This window comes from Notothenia rossii (assembly GCF_949606895.1).
Source record: "Notothenia rossii genome assembly, chromosome: 2".
NCBI classification, from domain to species: Eukaryota; Metazoa; Chordata; class Actinopteri; order Perciformes; family Nototheniidae; genus Notothenia; species Notothenia rossii.
The window spans coordinates 28191509-28208958 of NC_136904.1; the positions used below are offsets into that span (position 1 = coordinate 28191509).

The 17450-nt window shown below is 40.8% G+C and overlaps 1 protein-coding gene across 3 annotated transcripts in view; it reads right to left on the reverse strand.

Annotated features, from left to right (window-relative positions):
- The window catches only part of LOC307028967 (paired amphipathic helix protein Sin3a-like), a 56894-nt gene extending 40749 nt beyond the window's left edge, over window positions 1-16145 (reverse strand). For all 3 annotated transcript variants that reach the window (XM_079664413.1, XM_079664411.1, XM_079664412.1), the window contains exons 1-20: window positions 15962-16145; window positions 13432-13648; window positions 12812-13000; window positions 12475-12581; window positions 11789-12116; window positions 11294-11545; window positions 11015-11167; window positions 8969-9124; window positions 7838-7924; window positions 7602-7720; window positions 6837-7062; window positions 6324-6440; window positions 5675-5913; window positions 5292-5475; window positions 4577-5165; window positions 4270-4439; window positions 3899-4072; window positions 3707-3799; window positions 3038-3132; window positions 606-813 (exon numbers count right to left, since the gene is read on the reverse strand). In XM_079664413.1, the coding sequence (XP_079520539.1) occupies window positions 606-813; window positions 3038-3132; window positions 3707-3799; window positions 3899-4072; window positions 4270-4439; window positions 4577-5165; window positions 5292-5475; window positions 5675-5913; window positions 6324-6440; window positions 6837-7062; window positions 7602-7720; window positions 7838-7924; window positions 8969-9124; window positions 11015-11167; window positions 11294-11545; window positions 11789-12116; window positions 12475-12581; window positions 12812-13000; window positions 13432-13626 (3681 nt within the window). In that variant the 5' untranslated portion in view covers window positions 13627-13648; window positions 15962-16145. The remainder of the gene's footprint in view (window positions 1-605; window positions 814-3037; window positions 3133-3706; window positions 3800-3898; window positions 4073-4269; window positions 4440-4576; window positions 5166-5291; window positions 5476-5674; window positions 5914-6323; window positions 6441-6836; window positions 7063-7601; window positions 7721-7837; window positions 7925-8968; window positions 9125-11014; window positions 11168-11293; window positions 11546-11788; window positions 12117-12474; window positions 12582-12811; window positions 13001-13431; window positions 13649-15961) is intronic.
- Window positions 16146-17450: the final 1305 nt, after the last annotated feature.

The window sequence follows — 17450 nt, forward strand, 5'->3', positions numbered from 1 at the left end:
CAGCAATTATTAGAAGGTTAAAATTTGACATTGCATTTAAATGAGCAACAAGGTTGGGCTTAGTAATAGTTTTATCCCATCGCTCATAAAATCTAATAACATAATCAGTTTGTAGCAAATCCCAATAGTATATTTCTGGTGAAGGACAAAGAAAAATAAATGCAAAATATTACCTCGCTGAGAAAAACTGAGTTTATTGTTGACAATTCTGGAAAGGTTAGTTTTTCTGACTTTGCCTCTAATGTTGAAACAGCTTTGCAATGAGCTGCATTGTGCTAGCACTATCACTGCTTACACGTTCAATGTGTCCACAATTTCGGTTGAAAGGAAAGCCATTTTGGTTGCTGCTAGAACCATATATATATATTTTTTTGCTTGTTGCAACACACAAGACTACCAACATAATATGTATTTGTTTTCAAATGGTTGTGTGTAGGTGTTTTAAGTACCGCAGGTACGCGCAACAGTAATTTCTTTGTATTTTATACATAATGACAATGCTTCTATTCTATCAGAGAGAAAAAAAGCTGACAATTGACAGCTTTTTTTTTTTTTTTAAAGAGAAGACAACATTTATTGTAAGTATACAACTATGTCCTGCTTACCTGATGAGCGCGTGTGAGTGCGGTGTGCCTGTACATATAGTCTTCTGACTTGCAGACATAGACCATCTTGTAGGAGTTGAGCTTGAACATGCACTCCATCTGTATGTTGTTGCTGCCGTCCTGAGGCTTGTCCGAGGGGACCTTGTTCATTCTCTCCTGCTGCAGCTGCTCCCATCCTCTCTGGCATTTCCTTATGCGTCTCAAATTCCTGAAGGCCAAGAGATATTGACAGCCATGAATACCACACGGATCAGAGTAAATTCTTCTCATTACTCCAGACATCAAAAGGGTGCAGCACGTTTACAGGGAAAGTTCGCACAAATTTCAGTTTTAAACAGTTTTATTAACTTAAGCATGTTATACATGGAACAATCTTGTATTTGACAGCATACACTGCGCAGTTTAGAAGACTAGGAGATGTGGTCAGGCACAATACACATGACAATAAGCAAATTTGAGAACAGTAAAGTCAAATTTGAGAGGACTGTCCCTTTAAACAATAATTGTTTTAAACCCATGCATTGCAACTCACCGAGTAACCGAATTAGATAGGGAGTCAAATCATTCGAGGGGAATGTGGATCTATAAGAGCAGCAGAGGCAGCAGTCATAATATTTCTGTGCAGTGCACTTCCGATGCACAGCCACGCAGTTCAAATCTAAATATGCTTGGCAAAGAAATATTTATTTTAATTGGAAAATGTATTCTGATTTTGTGCAGGTAATAAAAAAAAAGCAATTATTCACCCCACCTGAATGAAAGTTGAATGTGTACTTACCACTGAGGGTACAGGTGAGCGGGGACTGAAACCATGAAGCATATTTTTGCATTCAGGGCTCCACTTAAAAGACAGTGAGGCCAATTTCAAAAAAGTGTTAGAAACAAACACTAGAAAATTGATGCCAGATAAGATCCAAAATATGAGCTGAGAATACTTTGATGTGCACATACTTTCACCAACAATGTACACAGTGTTATGATCATGAGATGAAGACCCAACACAACTGGGAAAGAAACTGCTGAATTTTTTTGTTTTTTACTGCCATCGAAGACTTTTGTGAAGGAGGAAGTCTTTGGACCTCTTATGCTGCTGATCTCTCATAGATTGGATGAAAAAAGAAAAAAAAAGGGACAAGATGTTGGTGAGCCCACTGATAAATCATAGCCAGGCACCAGATTTATGCAATGGGTTAAATAAGATAAATATATATTATTTTTTGTTGGCTTTTGAAATGTTATGGTAATGGACAGCCATCTCAAAGAAAACAGAAAACAGAAGAATCACCAAACAGCAATGACAGACAGCTCCATGTGCAACACTCATGTGGAGCTTCAAGAAACAGCGGACACAACTACACCTCTATGCACAGCTCAGGAAATAAATACACCAACATGAAAATACAATTTAGACAATCATTTTATTTACATAACCTACTCCTCTGTACAAGTGTTGCAGATAATGTGCTTGAGCAGAGTTTTTAAAAACTTATGAGCACTAATTTCTGTCAAACCAGTGGAAAAAAAACCTCACCAACAACAAAAAGTTGCAACGGGAGTGCAATGTTTCCACGGGAAGTTATTACAAATATTACACTGAGTATAACAGACTTAAACAAATGGACATTTGAACATTTACATTTCCAAACAGCAAATTAAGTCAAAAATAGGGCCTTTGATCTAAATACAATCACAAACAAAGGGCATGAAAAGGTAGAAAAGGAAATCATGACTGCACCTTCCTCTCTTAACAAAGTCTCTCAGGTCCAACACAACAGCTTCAGTCTCACAAACTCAGGTCAAAGACATCGTAGAAAAATTATTTTAAAATGAAAAAGGTTGGAACCCATTTGTTTTGCTTTCAGTTTGTGCATTCAATGACTTTTGTTCTTATGTTACACAATGAAAAACATCATTTCAATTTCAATACAATGTGAATAATCAAACCAAATGATTTTGAGGTGGAAATTCAAAACCCATGATCAAGCCAAAACCATTTTAAAAAACCTTACTACTAATAAATAAAATTCCCATTAAAAAGGAACTGAATCAGTGAATAAATAAATTCCATATTTTTTTAAAAGATGGCCATGTAAAGTGCAATCTTCAATGTGAGGCAGAGATCAAAAACTGAAAAAGTCATGTTCACGGCCAATGAGATTCTTTACAAACAGCAGGGCATCAGGCACTGCGAGCACTTCACTGTATCTGTGGAGTGACTCTCTTCAATGAACCTTCTCAAACCTTGTCGTTTGTCCGTTAATAAAAACGCAGAGGTCCTATGCCTAAAACTTTTGTAATTACAAGAGCTTCCTTGGGTCAGAGTGGTGTTTGGCAGCTGGTTTGGCTTGTCAACAGTGGAGAGGCTGCTCGGCTGTCTAGAGCCTCAGGAAAGAAAGTATGCAGACAAGAGGGACACATGGCTGGGGCCTCACCTGGGGAGGAACACCGGCGTCTGGGACAAATGCTCACGCAGCTCAGGGGACGCAGAGTCTGAGTTCAGGTATCTGCCCACGTAGTCTGACCACCTCTGTGGAGGACAGAGCAGAAGAATTTTTTTTTTAAAAAGCATGCAGACACACATTTGAACCTCCTACTTAACCAGAATAGTAATTATGGCCTCTAAAATCAGGAATATAAAGGTTAAAAAGTATTAAACAATATTGTTTAGCTGGAAAAATAAATCAAAATCAGCCAATTTAAGCTTGTCGTATATATATTAGTCTACGAAATGTCAGGATATATAAACAAAAGCTCATCTCTTGTCGTCGAGGTGACCAACTGAAAGCCAAAAACACAATTATAATATATAAAAAATAATACAAAACACAGTAAAGCTGCACATTCTCACATTTCAGAGTCTGGAACCATTAGTCACTCAAGCTGATCAAGAACATCGTAATTGATACAAATATTTTTAGTCAAACATCAAAAGAGTTGGTAATTATTTTCTGCTCGTCCAGTTGAAGGACTAATTGTTTCTGCAACAATGCCCATTGGTGTTAAATGTGGACCAAAACTATACATAGCAGTCATACTTGTTGCAGGGCTGTACTACAGGACACTTAATACTTGAACTGTACTTCAATGCTCAATCGTCATACCTCTGCCTCCGCTGGCTCATCAGAGTTGTCCTCTTCCGTGTCCAGCAGCTCCACGGCCAGACTGACAGATCCTCGGCTCTTTACAAACATCAACTAAACAGAACCACAATCAGAGGATATCTTGTTTAAGCAAAGTGCTCAGAATAGTTCATACCGATCTGCAATATCCTCATCTCTCGGGGCAAATGGTACCTTGAAGCAGTTTTCATCCGTCATTAGCTGCTCTGCTTTGCGCTGGTAGGAGCCCTCTGCTGTGGCCCTGGACGTCTGCGTGGACAGTGGCCCCCCCGAAGATTTGTTGGCACTTTCGCTCAGGTACAGGTCCGTTACACGTGCACATACATCATCAGTGACGAGGTGCTGGAGCTGTGAAAGCAGGGGGTTCAGTATGCAAGTATCTTCCAATGAAAAACTAGAGCCAGCTCAGTGCAGAAGTTAACACTTTGGTTGTTATAGTCACAGTTAATTCATGTTTTAATATGAACTAACAACATTTTAGTTATAAGTCTGAGTCCGTTTTTTACAGAAACAGAAATAGAATCATCATCATTGAATGTGCTGACCTGCCGGACGATGCTCTGGATGAGTTTGTCCATGGTGAAGGCAATGTAGGCATGGATAGTAAACATTTCCCTCAGGGAGTCCTCGTACTGAATCGGCTCCATGTTCCCATCCAGAAGATTACGCACCATTTCCAGGAACACCGAGTAATAGTCCTCAACATCAACATCCACTGCAGGTAGAAAGTAGTACATGTGTTTACGGTTATATAGCGTGAGATTACAAAGTATAATGCAACCCGTTTCACCTATCAATCAAACTGAGTATGTTTAAACAAAACCTTAACCACTTCTTCTCTTTCTCACTTACGTGGCTCCTTCATCTTCAGTTGGATTGCTGGGTTTTCATTTTTTTCCCTTTTGAAGCCCAACACTTCTCTTTCCCACTCTCGCTCCCGGGCGTCCTCCTCTATCTGTTTCTCAGCCTGCCCGTAGATGCGTAGCAAACGCGTACAGAGGATGTGATGAAGACGAAGGAAGATGTACCAGTAGTTGTTCACGAACAACAGGCTGTAGGCTTCGTCTGTGCCCCGCAGCTTCTGAGCTGCCGTGTTGCTGAAGAGGAGTTTGGACTTTGACGGGCTGCTGCCTGGCAGGCCATTGTGCTTCTTGGGGCCCTCTGAATCCATCTCCATGTCTTCTTCTTCCTCCTCCTCTTCTTCTTCCTCCTCGACATCAGAGAGCTCCCCTCTCCGTGCGAACAGCAGGTCCGGGATGAAGTGGTGGATGATCTGCTTGATCTTGTACTTGTCTTCTTTCTGGATGCCCACCTGTCTTTTGACGTGGTGGATGATGAGGGCAGCAGCGTCCTCCAGGATCTGGCTGTCTTCATAGGTCTGGGTCAGGTGAGGGCCAGTTACTAGCAGCGTGGCAGTTTCCTCTGACGCTCGCTCCTGGCGCTACAGGAAGCAAGACAGAAGATAGATTCTTATAAAGGCAGTAGCATTGTACATGCAGCCACTGTGTTAAAAGCACAACTCAAACCAAATATCATAATAAGTGATTATGTCTTCATGTTTACTTACGTCATCATATAGCATTTCAATTTCATTCAGTAAGGTCTTTGAACGTAACACTTTGGTGTCATTCTGCTTGAAGTTGATGCCCTGGTGGTCGAGTGACTTTAGGTAATACTTTTCATTCTGATCCCGCCAGATTTTGTTGAAGCCTCTCTGGGCGTCTCTCCACTCGTCCTCCTTCATTTTTAATCTGAAACAGGGAGAGGAAAGAGGGCGTAAAAAAACGTTAAGTAAATCAAATTCTATAAAACAGGAACAGTATTTTAACGTATACAGCACTTTGGTCTTTAAGCTGTTTGATTGTGCTCTAGAAATAAACTTCACTGACTTGCTTACTAAGCTCTGACCTGAAGCAGAAAATAATAAGTAGATCAAATCAGATTATTAACCTTTTCAGCACTATGGGAACGGACACAGCTGGGTTCTTCTTGAGCCCGTCAATGATGTCGTTGGCCTTGTCTCCATATATCCTCTGAATAGCCTTGCGATGGATGACCTCTGAGGATCCACCCATTGTGTTGTCCATCTTAAAGCGCAGTTGCTCCTCAGCGGACATGCGAGAAATCTTCCGCTGCACCGCCTCCAGGGCTCGTATCGTGGAGAGGTTGGCTTCCAACACCACATCCAGCTATGGGGTGCAGTCACAGTGAAATTATTTACAAATGCATTTATCCATATGTGATTATAACTGGGACCGGGAGGCTGTGGCGCAGTGGACTTGTGCGTTGGTGTTCAGATCAGGGGGTCACAGGTTCAAACCCCACTGCAGTCAGCATGTCGTTGTGTCCCTGGGCAAGACACTTCACCCCAAATTGCTCCTGTGGGGATTTCCCACAGTATTGAGTATGTAAGTCGCTTTGGATAAAAGCGTCTAACAAGTGACATGTAATAACTGGTAGTGTCAGCAGCAAGTTTGTTCTGTGGTCTTTTGACTACTGCGCAAAGGGCATCATGGAGAAAAGGTGCTGAACACATTTTAATAACTACAAGAACTAACAATATTTATTTCGGAGTATGCATGGTCTGAGTTCTCCTCACCTCAAAGCGCTCATCCTCACATCTGTAAATGTGCTCCTCATATTGAGTCTTCTTGGAGCTCACAAATGTAGAATCTTCAGACCACGATGGAAACGACACCCAAGTGTCATTAAGGACCTGAAAGAGACAATTCCACGCTCAATTCGATTCTCCGTGTAAGGAAGGCCTTTTATTCCCAAAGATGTGGAATTTAGCAACAAGTATGACTAAAGGCAGGAAAATAAGTGTTAATATATATCCATGCCTTCCTGATGGCACGGTGCTTAAGGAAGCAATTTACAAACCAAATGAACAAATCTAACTGATGCAACTGTGGCATTTTCCTAAAAAAGGATACTTCTAATAACTATGTCAATTCATCTTCTTAAAAAGCTAATTGTAATGCTACTTGATGCCTGGTAAATATACATCTCAAACACAAATATATGTGTATCACGGTATCTAGAGAACATGTGGGCAAGAAAAAGGTTATCATGACAGAAACACCGGAGCAGACTTCTCTCTGGTACTCACCTCTCTACACAGTGGCGTCCTTCCTGTGCACTTGGGCTGCTGGTAGCTCTTGGGCAGGGCTCTGTAGCTGGACCCCAGCCTCTTGCAGGACGCGTAGTCGATCTCCATGGCGATGCCCTCTGTGGCACGCTCCTTAGGTAAACTCTCTGTGTGGCTGGACTCCCCGTGAAACGACTCCCGGTAGCCCAGGAAGTTTTTGAACCATGTAAAAAGCTCCGGGAATTTTCTGTCAATCGAGCAACAATGTTTGTGAAATAAACAATTAGTAGCGAGACTGCGGCCAGGTGGTTGACTGATTACTGGTAGAAGACATTTTTCAGTGATATCGGTATTAAATGAGTTGTATCTTTATTTTTGAAACATACATTTAGCACACATTTTTTTATTCTGCTGATCATTTTCATTGCATTTTACACTAAATTGAAACTGCTGGAAAATAATATCCATCGGGATAAATAAAGTTTTATCCTCTATTAAATCAACACCATATTTTATTAAAAACCAAATGTAAGGACTGTTACATTATGATATAACAGAAGATAAATTACAATATATTTCTCAACAAATACTGACACCAATTTGGGAGTAACACAATTACTGCAATAGTTGTACTTCATATCTCTAGTAGTACTCTCTATTTACAACTCAGGTGTTTTAGTTTGGTTTCATCATTTAGCCACAAGGCACAACAGTACAGTTATAGAGACAGTAAAGCACTGGAGACTGTAGACAGGTGTAACATAGAGCATGTAGGTTTAAACTCACCCAAGAAATGGGATGACCAACTGGACAAGCTCAGCCCGAGAGATCACTTCCTGATTGAAAATGTGAAGACACCGCAGGAAGTTGTCGTACGCCTCAGAGCTCCGCAGAGCTTTCTTAACCTGTTTTGTCAACAAAAAAAAAGCCTTCCATTGAGATGATGTCAACAATCAATATATAGCAATTCAGTCGTAAGCTGGTAATTGCAGTAGGCTGGTTCTTAATATAACAATACGGACCTTCTCAAAGAACATGGTTTCAGTGCTGGTGCTGTGTTTGCCGGCTTCAGTCAAGCCATGGTCCTTCCCCAAAATCTTGGGCTTTTTCTGCAAGGCAATTTAAACACCGAGTTGAGAGTAAAACCAATACATCACAATAAATCTTACCTTTTTGAAGCTGTTCAATTTTTGTCAAAACAGGGTTTATTTAACTTTATGGTCATTATGGATCATGTTCTTTTGTGTAGATGCTGCTGAAATGAGTTTGAGGTTTTTCTAGTATTTAGTTTAAACTTATTAAAGGTCCCATGTCATGCTTTTCTGGTTATTACCTGTCCCCTTCTGTGTTATGAAGGTTTTTATGCATGTAAATGGTCTGCAGAGTCACAAACCCTCAAAGTACACCCTGTAGCGAGTAAAACTCAGAAAATACCTCCCCAAAACGCCTCGTTGGAGATACGTCATTGTCCATTTGATTCTTCCGGGTACGCATGATGTCAACCGTACCCGGAACGAAATGGACCAATCCGTGGAGCCGTTAGGTTACGTCCGCGGAGCCGTTACATTAAGCCCCCGCTGATTGGTCCAAATTGACCAATCCACGGACTTCCTCACACACACACTCAGTGCAAGCAGCTCTGCTGATTTCTCCTCCCTGGCTGCAGGCTGATAACAGACAGTTGGGATTGCGATTGCGATTTTGCGAAATTCTCTCAGCAGACCCATTCTCACAGCGTTTATCAACCTTTTTCTTACTCAATATCAAGCCACACTTATTGTTTTTACTTCGGCTGTGACTTTGTGTGTGCTCAGGGTGAGTTTGGCTGTGTTTCGCTGTGTATCGCTAAACAAGGAAACAACACCTTCAAGGTGCGCGCGATTCACAACGTCCCGACCAATCAGAGCACACTGTGCTCACAGGGAGGGTGGGGGCTGGAGCTACTGGAGCTACAACGAGCCGTTAAAGGCAGAGAGTGAAATTCAGTGAATACACATAGTTTACAGAGATGCTGTATGAAAAACCAATGTGAGTTTGGAAAATTGCACAATATAAATCTATTCTAGTAGACCTCAACAATGGAATTATGATCATTGGAAATGGCCATGACATGGGACCTTTAACATCAATTGCCTTTGCAGTGGTGTGTGTACCTTAACAGGGGGCGTGGGTCCCCCTCCAGGAGGTCTCCTGATGGGCAGGCCGTTTTGGCTCAGTCTCTGTTTGCTGCTCAGTAACGGTCTCTTCACTGTGCCGCCATGATCATTGCGCACCGACTCCGCTCTGTCTGGTGCAGCCTTACACAGCAGCTGAGAAAAATTACACATTATAATGTCACCAAAGAGAAGTCAGTCAAAAAGCACAAGTCTCATTTACTCTGGGGTTATAGGAATTGTTTGAAATGGGTTTCAATTCTGTTTACTCAGAAACATGGTAAGCTTTATTAAAATGTGCTTACCACCCCTGACAAAAAAAAACTAAACTTAAATGTCAAGCGGGATGAAAACACACTCCAGCTAAATTACTTTTTAAAATGTTTATAATTACATTACAGGGGTGTAACGGTTCACAAACATTTAGGTTCGGTACGTACCTCGGTTTTTAGGTCATGGTTCGGTACGTTTTCGATACAGCAGAAAAAATTATCACAAAACATAAAATATATATATATATATTTTTTATTATTATTAAACTGTGAACAATGTATTCACTCAAATAAATACAAAATATAATAAAATTAAACATTAAGGTGCAGCATTTCGATGAACTGAAATAATCTGTATTTGAACTTTACTGTACTAGTACTCGCAAAACATAAACTATTAGTTTTGGGTTTTTAATTATTATTAAACTGTGAATATTCACTCAAATAAATACAAAATATAATAAAATAAACATTAAGGTGCAGCATTTCGATGAACTGAAATAATCTGTATTTGAACTTTACTGTACTAGTACTCGCAAAACATAAACTATTAGTTTTGGGTTTTTAATTATTATTAAACTGTGAATATTCACTCAAATAAATACAAAATATAATAAAATAAACATTAAGGTGCAGCATTTCGATGAACTGAAATAATCTGTTTTTGAACTGTACTAGTACCTAAGCAGCCAGTTTGACATTAGGACTTGCTTGTCATCGTATTTTCATGTTTTTTTAAAGAAAAATTAACTTGTACACATTGCTTGCAGAAAGGGCAGATCTGCTGGCACTAACAATGTCTCCTGCTGTGGAGAACACCCTCTCGCTAGGGACAGAGGCAGCAGATACAGCCAGGTAGCGCTTTGCTAACATGGCAACATAAGGATATTTGGCGTTTGTAATAGCTTTGGCTCGGTCTGAACTTTTTGCGAGTGGTGGAGGCTTAAATGCTTGTGGGAGTTGGGTTTGCACTTCAGTCTTTTTTCTTTTGGTACCGGTGATATTCACGTTCGGGTGATGCCTTTTCAAATGAGTGTGCAAGTTTGATGTATTGCCAACCGCGTAACCAATTTTAGTTGAACATTGCTGACAAACAGCTTTGGTTCGGTCCACCTGTCTTTGTCCGTCATCCTTGTACGTAACTGCGAAACCAAAATGTTCCCAAACCGGAGACTTCAATGATGCTGGAGGATTTTCGAGCTCAATTTTATCTGCTTTCGCCATTTCAAAAGTTCCTCAAATTACTGACTACATTTGAACGCATCCCTGTGACCAGCTCTCATAGTATGCCTCTCGTCAAATGAAAAGACTTGCTCTATGACGCGTTGAACCCAATGTGAGCAAATTACTCTGAATGCTGCAACGCAGCACCTGAGATTACTTTCAAAACGTTGTTCACGTTCTCAATTTTTTACGTTTTACGTTATATTCGTTTGGTACACTTCGGTACACACGTGTACCGAACCGAAGGGCCCGTACCGAATAATTTCGGTTACGGGTACGTGTACCGTTACACCCCTATTACATCCATATATTAATAATTCACATGCAAAATAAAGTTAACTTGGTCTTCCATGCTTAGTTTGACCACAGATAAATACATTTGACAACCCCTAACATATTGTCTATGAGAGGAGCAGAATAGTTTCTTTTGTACGATGCTACCTAAATGTATCATATTTTATTAAAATGAAATACTACTATGAATATGACTTTGTTTTTTTAATAGTCCAGTTAGAATTGACAGTGTAGGAGTATGTCCACAGGCACTCACCAGCGAGCTGTTTGCATCGGGCAGGAACTGTCCAAACTCTGAGAGCAGGTCCTCCTGGTTCTTGAAGAGTCTCGCCACCTGAGTGTAGACCTCCTGCTCAGTCAGTGCTGGGGTGTAGTTACCTGCTGCTTCTTTAGCGTTTCGTTGTTCCTTCTGGGAGTTAAAAAAAAGGAGGTGGTGAGATTACTACTGGGTGCATACCATAGTAATTTCTCCATAAGAAAATCTGACTTGATCAATCTGGCTGAATGTTTATTTTATTGATGTGAATTTTCTTACCTGGTATGTGTGAAGTATTTCCAGGAAGGATTTGTAGATGTCCGGCTGGCCCTGGAAGCGGTTCTTGATCTTGTTGACATAATTTATAGCGTGGTTGAACTCCACAGGCTGGTTGTTTTGGAGAGGTGGCCCTGCGGACGGTGTGCTGCTCACAGGAGTGTGGGACTGAACTGAAGGTGAGCGTGGTGAGGCGTAGGAAGGGATGGATGGGTTGGGCTGGCTGGTGGGTGTGTGGGCTGGAGACTGAATTGGCTTATGGAATTGAAATAGAAGAGAAGAGCATATCATCACACTCGTCGAGTAAAGACTCAGTTTGGTGGGCACAAAAACATGTTAACAAAATCTCAGAAAATCTTTTCAAAACAATGTTGAATAATTTAAAAAGTGGTTTGTTATCGTACTACTAATTTAAAAGCTGACTCTGGTGTCAGTTTAGAAAAAAATAAAAATGTTAGTGCATTAAACTCAGATCAGTTAACTAATATAGAAACCTACCTTGCTGGTTTTACTCGGGGCCGGTTGGGTGGGGGCAGGTGGGGCAGTGGTGGTTGTGGTGGGGGTTTGGGGGACAGCCTGTGGCAGACTCTGGTGCTGGTTGTGGCTTGCAGGTTGGCTGGATGCTCCACTTATAGGGATGTTATGAACAGAAATACCATGAGGCGTGATGTAGTGGATCTGGCCTGGCGTGGTTACGTTGACTAGATCGTTGGTTTGAACCTCAATTTTATATCCGGGTGGCAAGAAGGTGTTAAAACCCATGATGAGGTCTGGGTGGCCCTTGAAGAGCTGGGACACGCGGTTAATGACTCCAGGAGTGTCTATGCTGTAGTGACAGGAAGAATTATAGTATTTAATATCTCTTTATTTATTGACTAAGTCCACAGGATTTGTTCTGCATGTGACATATAGTTGGAATACAGGATAAGATTTTCATCGCAAAGAATAGAGGTACTGAAATTATTAAATGCCGTCTAGCATCTAACCAAAAGGGCAAAAAGCATTTAAGTGCAAAGTAACGAATAAAGTATATACAACATTTACCAAAATATATAGAATGTAAAATAAACACTATAAGGAAGATATGAGTATGTGTCAATAGTAGTCTACAGAATTGATAGTAATATAAATATTAAATACTATTTTCTTTAAATGTTGATGAAAATTAATAAACAAGAATTCACCTCTGTGACTTGAACTCTTTCATAATATCAAGAAAATCATTGTAAACTTGTGGCTGATTCCCAAACTGCAGCTTCACTTGATCCAGATAGGACAAGGCATCTTCCACCTACGAAGTGAAGAGGGAAAACGTTTGACAGATACCTTTAAATATTACAACCACTGAATACAGAATAAAAAACAAAATTACAACCAGCAAAAAGGGCGTTGGCTAAGAGACATGTTTAATTGCTGATTTCATTATCACTTATCAAAACACATTGCAAAGATGGGTGCTTATTAGTTTTCTTTGGAGGTTAAGTTTAATTTAAAAAAAATTGTTTGTCCATGTAGCCGTACCTTTAGTCGCTGAAACTGCTGTCCTTGGGTAGAAGTCATGGGTGCAGGTGGATGGACGTGACCCTGGACCACTGTGGGTCCCTGGGACTGAACTGCCAGGCTGTGTGCATGGGGACCAACATGAGGGGCAGTGTTGTTATGTCCATGTCCGTGTCCATGTCCACCTGTGCTCTGAGGCAATGTTGGCACCTTTTTAAAAGGAGGAAATTACCAGAATATTAGGATCAATAAGCTTTAAAATATATCTCTCAGTGTTTACTACAGATCTGAAATATACTTGTGGTGGTAGCCGAGAACGGTACAGGAGGGGTAGAGCGAGGGATCATTGTCCACTAGTTAATCGATCGTAGATGGCGTCGTGCTCGCGGACGGATACAAAGAAATTAAACCTAAATGGGTCGCAAATATACTTGGGCGGAAGTTAATATACCTGGGCGGCCCGCCCAAGTAAAGTCTATGTGTGGGAAACCCTGTATCTATGTCTTTGTTAGTTTCCTAAAATTGTTCTGAATGTTACACTGAATAAAGGACTCTTTTTACAACGTTCCTACATTTTTATAAATCATTCAATTCTGCTGTGGAGGCTGTTATCTATGACAAATTGTTTGCTGCAGTTATACCTGGTAGCCTTGGGGGAGAGAGTACTGGATGCCGGTGGATGGCTGCATGTTGTCTGCAGATGCCTCTATCACAGTAGGGGCCGGGGCGAGGGCCCGGTGCTGGAAGCTGTCTGCAATGCCTTGAACTTGGGGACGACGTACTTGCTGTTGCTGGGGCGCAAATATCGGTTCCTGGTCCTCCACACGCCTCTTCATTGTATACGCATACTCAAAGGGGCTACATTGGACAAAGATATATTGACAGTTAACAGGTTGTTGAGTTTAAATTATTCTGAACAACCACATTTCAAAGCATTCTTCAAGAATGTGCTGTCAACTCAGTCATTCTTTTGCAAATCAATATGAAGGGAAAGAAGTGAGCTATTTATATTTTAAGAGTACGGTTCTTCAATTCCAAATGATGTCTATTACCATAATTATAACAATTCTTGTTAAAGTTATGTGTTGGAAAATTGTGAAAGGTCTAGTCTGTGTACACAGTGAGGTTTGCCAAATTCAGCTTATAAAGTAAATGCGGCAGCCACCACAGTCCCATTTCAAATCTGAAGAATAATGTTTATTTCAAACCTTTATTGAAGTTTACACTTTAAAAAGGTTGGATGAAGAACAATAATGTTTGACCTAGTTCTCAATTTTATGATAAATCCTGAAAAAAACATTACAAACAAAAGAAAAATTCTGGGGGAAACAAACGAACAATGAGTTTCCCGTCCATCATTGCTCACCAGAATGGCTGAGACAACCAGTTAGGGACTGTCTTTCAAGTAATTGCTTTAAGTGTGCAGGGTTTCTTTGTCCTGCTAACAAATTCAATTTAGCCTTTTTGTCAAATGTGACACAAAGGGTCAGTTAAACAAAAATGATGAAGCAGTTCAAATTGATCATAGTGACACTGTGTTCATTATAAACACATGCTCTATAAGTCTAATTTGTGAATGACTTTTGGCAGTCTATTACATGTAAAGTACAAATGTCAATGTATTTCCATGATCAATTAGAACACCATCAGACTTTTGAACTCTTCAGATCATGATGATTGCATAGTTACACAAATATGTTTAGCTCTGGTCTATCAGAATGACCAAGTACAGGGAATTAGGTTTAGTGTAGTGTTACAATAAGCAAAATAAAACAAAACGTTAAAATGTAAGGAGCTCTGCATTTTTAAAGAAGTGATCGCTGGCATTTACAAAATGATCCCTTGGGCAAAGGTTCAGAGCACGAAGTATTAAAATAAAATGAAATATTTCTATGTGGCTCATAGCAGGCTACATGCACCGTGAGAAAATTAATTTATTGACGTTCCCTAAGTAAACGTCATTGCAGTCGGTCAGCGGAGAGCCGACATTGTGCCTCACTGCTCTGCACCACCAGTGTCGGAAAACACGGTGTCTGAGCGTTCGGTCTTCAGTCGCCGAGATCGAGTCTGTAGCATATCCAGCTTCACATTTTCTTTGCCGAAACGCGAAGCAAATACGACAGACAGTAAAATATGGCGAAATGTGTCGACTGGCGCGACAAAAAAAGCTAACATTTAGCTGTCAGCCAACACTTTACAGGCATGTAGGCGCTGTCTCTCTCGCTCGCTGTAGCCCTGTCTCATCCCCTCCCCCTCTCTGACAAACACCGAGCTTAACGCCATCCGTTTTCGGTGCAGCTGACCGCTTTCGCTTCTCTGACGTTGGCTTCAGAGCGATCTCAAAGTTATGTGGCAAGCGAGCTAACCTAAACTATCTGCAAATTAAATGCTATTTCGCGGAAACAAACAGCGAGTGGTGGTGTGTCACTCGGGTCATCGCTGACCGTCCTCAGTAAAACGGGACTTACTATAAAAAATCCAAATGAGCTGAGCGTGTTGGCTAACAAGATATAACGAAAAGAAAGCAGCCACGCTTCATTGCAGCTGACAGCGCGACAACACAGCTGGTTGATACGTGTATAACGTATGGGCTACCGTTTAACCAGGGTAGTAAAATAAATTCACTTAGTGAGTAAATTATGGCAATGCTAGATGTGGGGAAGAACGCTAGCTAGCTAGCACTAGCATCTACATAGCGTTAACGTCGCATTAACGGCAAGTTATGCGAGAAGTTTGACAGAAAAACACTTAGTTGTCATACACGCGGCTTGTCCGCCAGTAACGATTCTTTATTTTAAACCTCCCACCAGGCAGTACAACATATATAGCAAGGAGGAACTAACAACAAAATGCATGTTGTCAGGTCAGTCTGCTCGGCGCTAGCATGTCAGCTAATTCATGGTCGCCGCTCTTAGCCTGGACTAGCTTGACTAACTTATCGGCACTGCACGCTAATGTTGCTGCTACTCAAACTCCACATTTTATTTGGTTGGAAGACGAAAATAAAACAAAATACTAAATCATCACAGAACAGTGGGGAGTGTTAGATCGCTATCTTGTCTGTTCGGCAAGGTTATATATAAGCTAACAAAATGCTACGTTAGCACAACAACCAACCCCCCATCAGTAAAAGGTATGCTCGGCTAACGAGCTAACACTAGTTCAACTTACCTCGCAGGACTGCCACCAGCAACACTTTGACCCAGTGAACCACTACTCGTGCATTCAGCTGGCCCTAACAAAAAGTGAAGTTATTAGAAGTGGTCGCAAATGGAAATGTCAAAAAAGAAATTGGCCGGAGAGGCTACGTCGCTAACAACAGTGTATGTATGAAGCGGTGTTCCCTGAACATAGAGGCGTGTCCAACATGAAGGCGGGCTAGTCTCCTCCCAGTCTAAACTGTGATTGGTCACATCCCCAGAATGAAAACAAATACAGTAAAGGCAGTGAGCCAGTATCTTCGGTTAAAGGCGTCTGGCTTAGTTTATGGTCATGCCTAATGCAGGATTATCTGCACCACAGCCTCCATGTTGCCCGTCTTGTACATATGTCGATGTTTACTTATTTTCACAAATGTGGATTTGCAATGGTCAACATCACTAAAGATGCATTATGAACTAAAGCAGAGGTTTACTTTTCTTTTCTTACAGCCAAGGACCCCTTAACAAAATAGCATAGGCACCAGGCACCCAGTAATGTAGGCTACTTTCCTTTGTGTTTGGTGAGGCTTGTGTTAATGTATGATACAATATTACTTTATTTGTCAGATCAAGTCTGAAATTTGACTTGCGTCACAGCAGCTCCATGTCCAGCATCAACAGACAAATATCCAGACAAAAATACATGAAACACAAACAACAAACATTTAACATAACAACGCAATCAGTGAGAGAAAAGCTGCCCAAAGAACCCTCAGCGTGCATTTGATCTGGGATTTAGCTCTGTATTTACTGTGAGGATTGACTGATGCACAAAGGAGTGCTTCAATCTGACTTTATTGAATCGTGGGACCCTGTATCTCCGATTAGATAGCAGCAGTTCATATTCACTGTTCAGAACATGGTTTGGGTCAGAGATTATGTTGTTGGACAACCTCACTAGGTTGTTATGATAGTCTGAGTCATAGAGTCTCTGATACGGTTGACCAACAATCTTTGAGCAGATTTTTAACAGGTGGAGCAGTTTTGATTTTAAAGCTGCTGACAAACAACCCAAGAAAAAATTGTTGTACGATTTTAAACATGAAAATCATAGATTTGGGTGATTGGAATGTCACCATACATAGTTGGTTGGGCTGTCTTTACTTTTCGGCTTTTGACTGTACCACCATCATTTGCATTAACACATGCAGCAGGTCTATCAATTGAAGCACATCCCACCATTTTTCTCTGAATTGCATACATCTATTTCGGTATAGCGTAGGCCTACATGCAGTTCTGAGAGTGCAGTTTACTAATGCTCAATGCTCAAATTTCCAATAAATAGTGTTTCTAAACTTTCAACATCTTATCGTCGACTTAGTCAATGGGCTGCTCCTCGCATTTGCTTTAAAATATTGTGAGATGTGGTTAAAAGCTAAAAAAAAGAGCTAGCAAATGGATCTTTAAGCAAAGATTGTTTCATTGCACATAACTTGATCCCAAAGGCCAAGAATGAATTT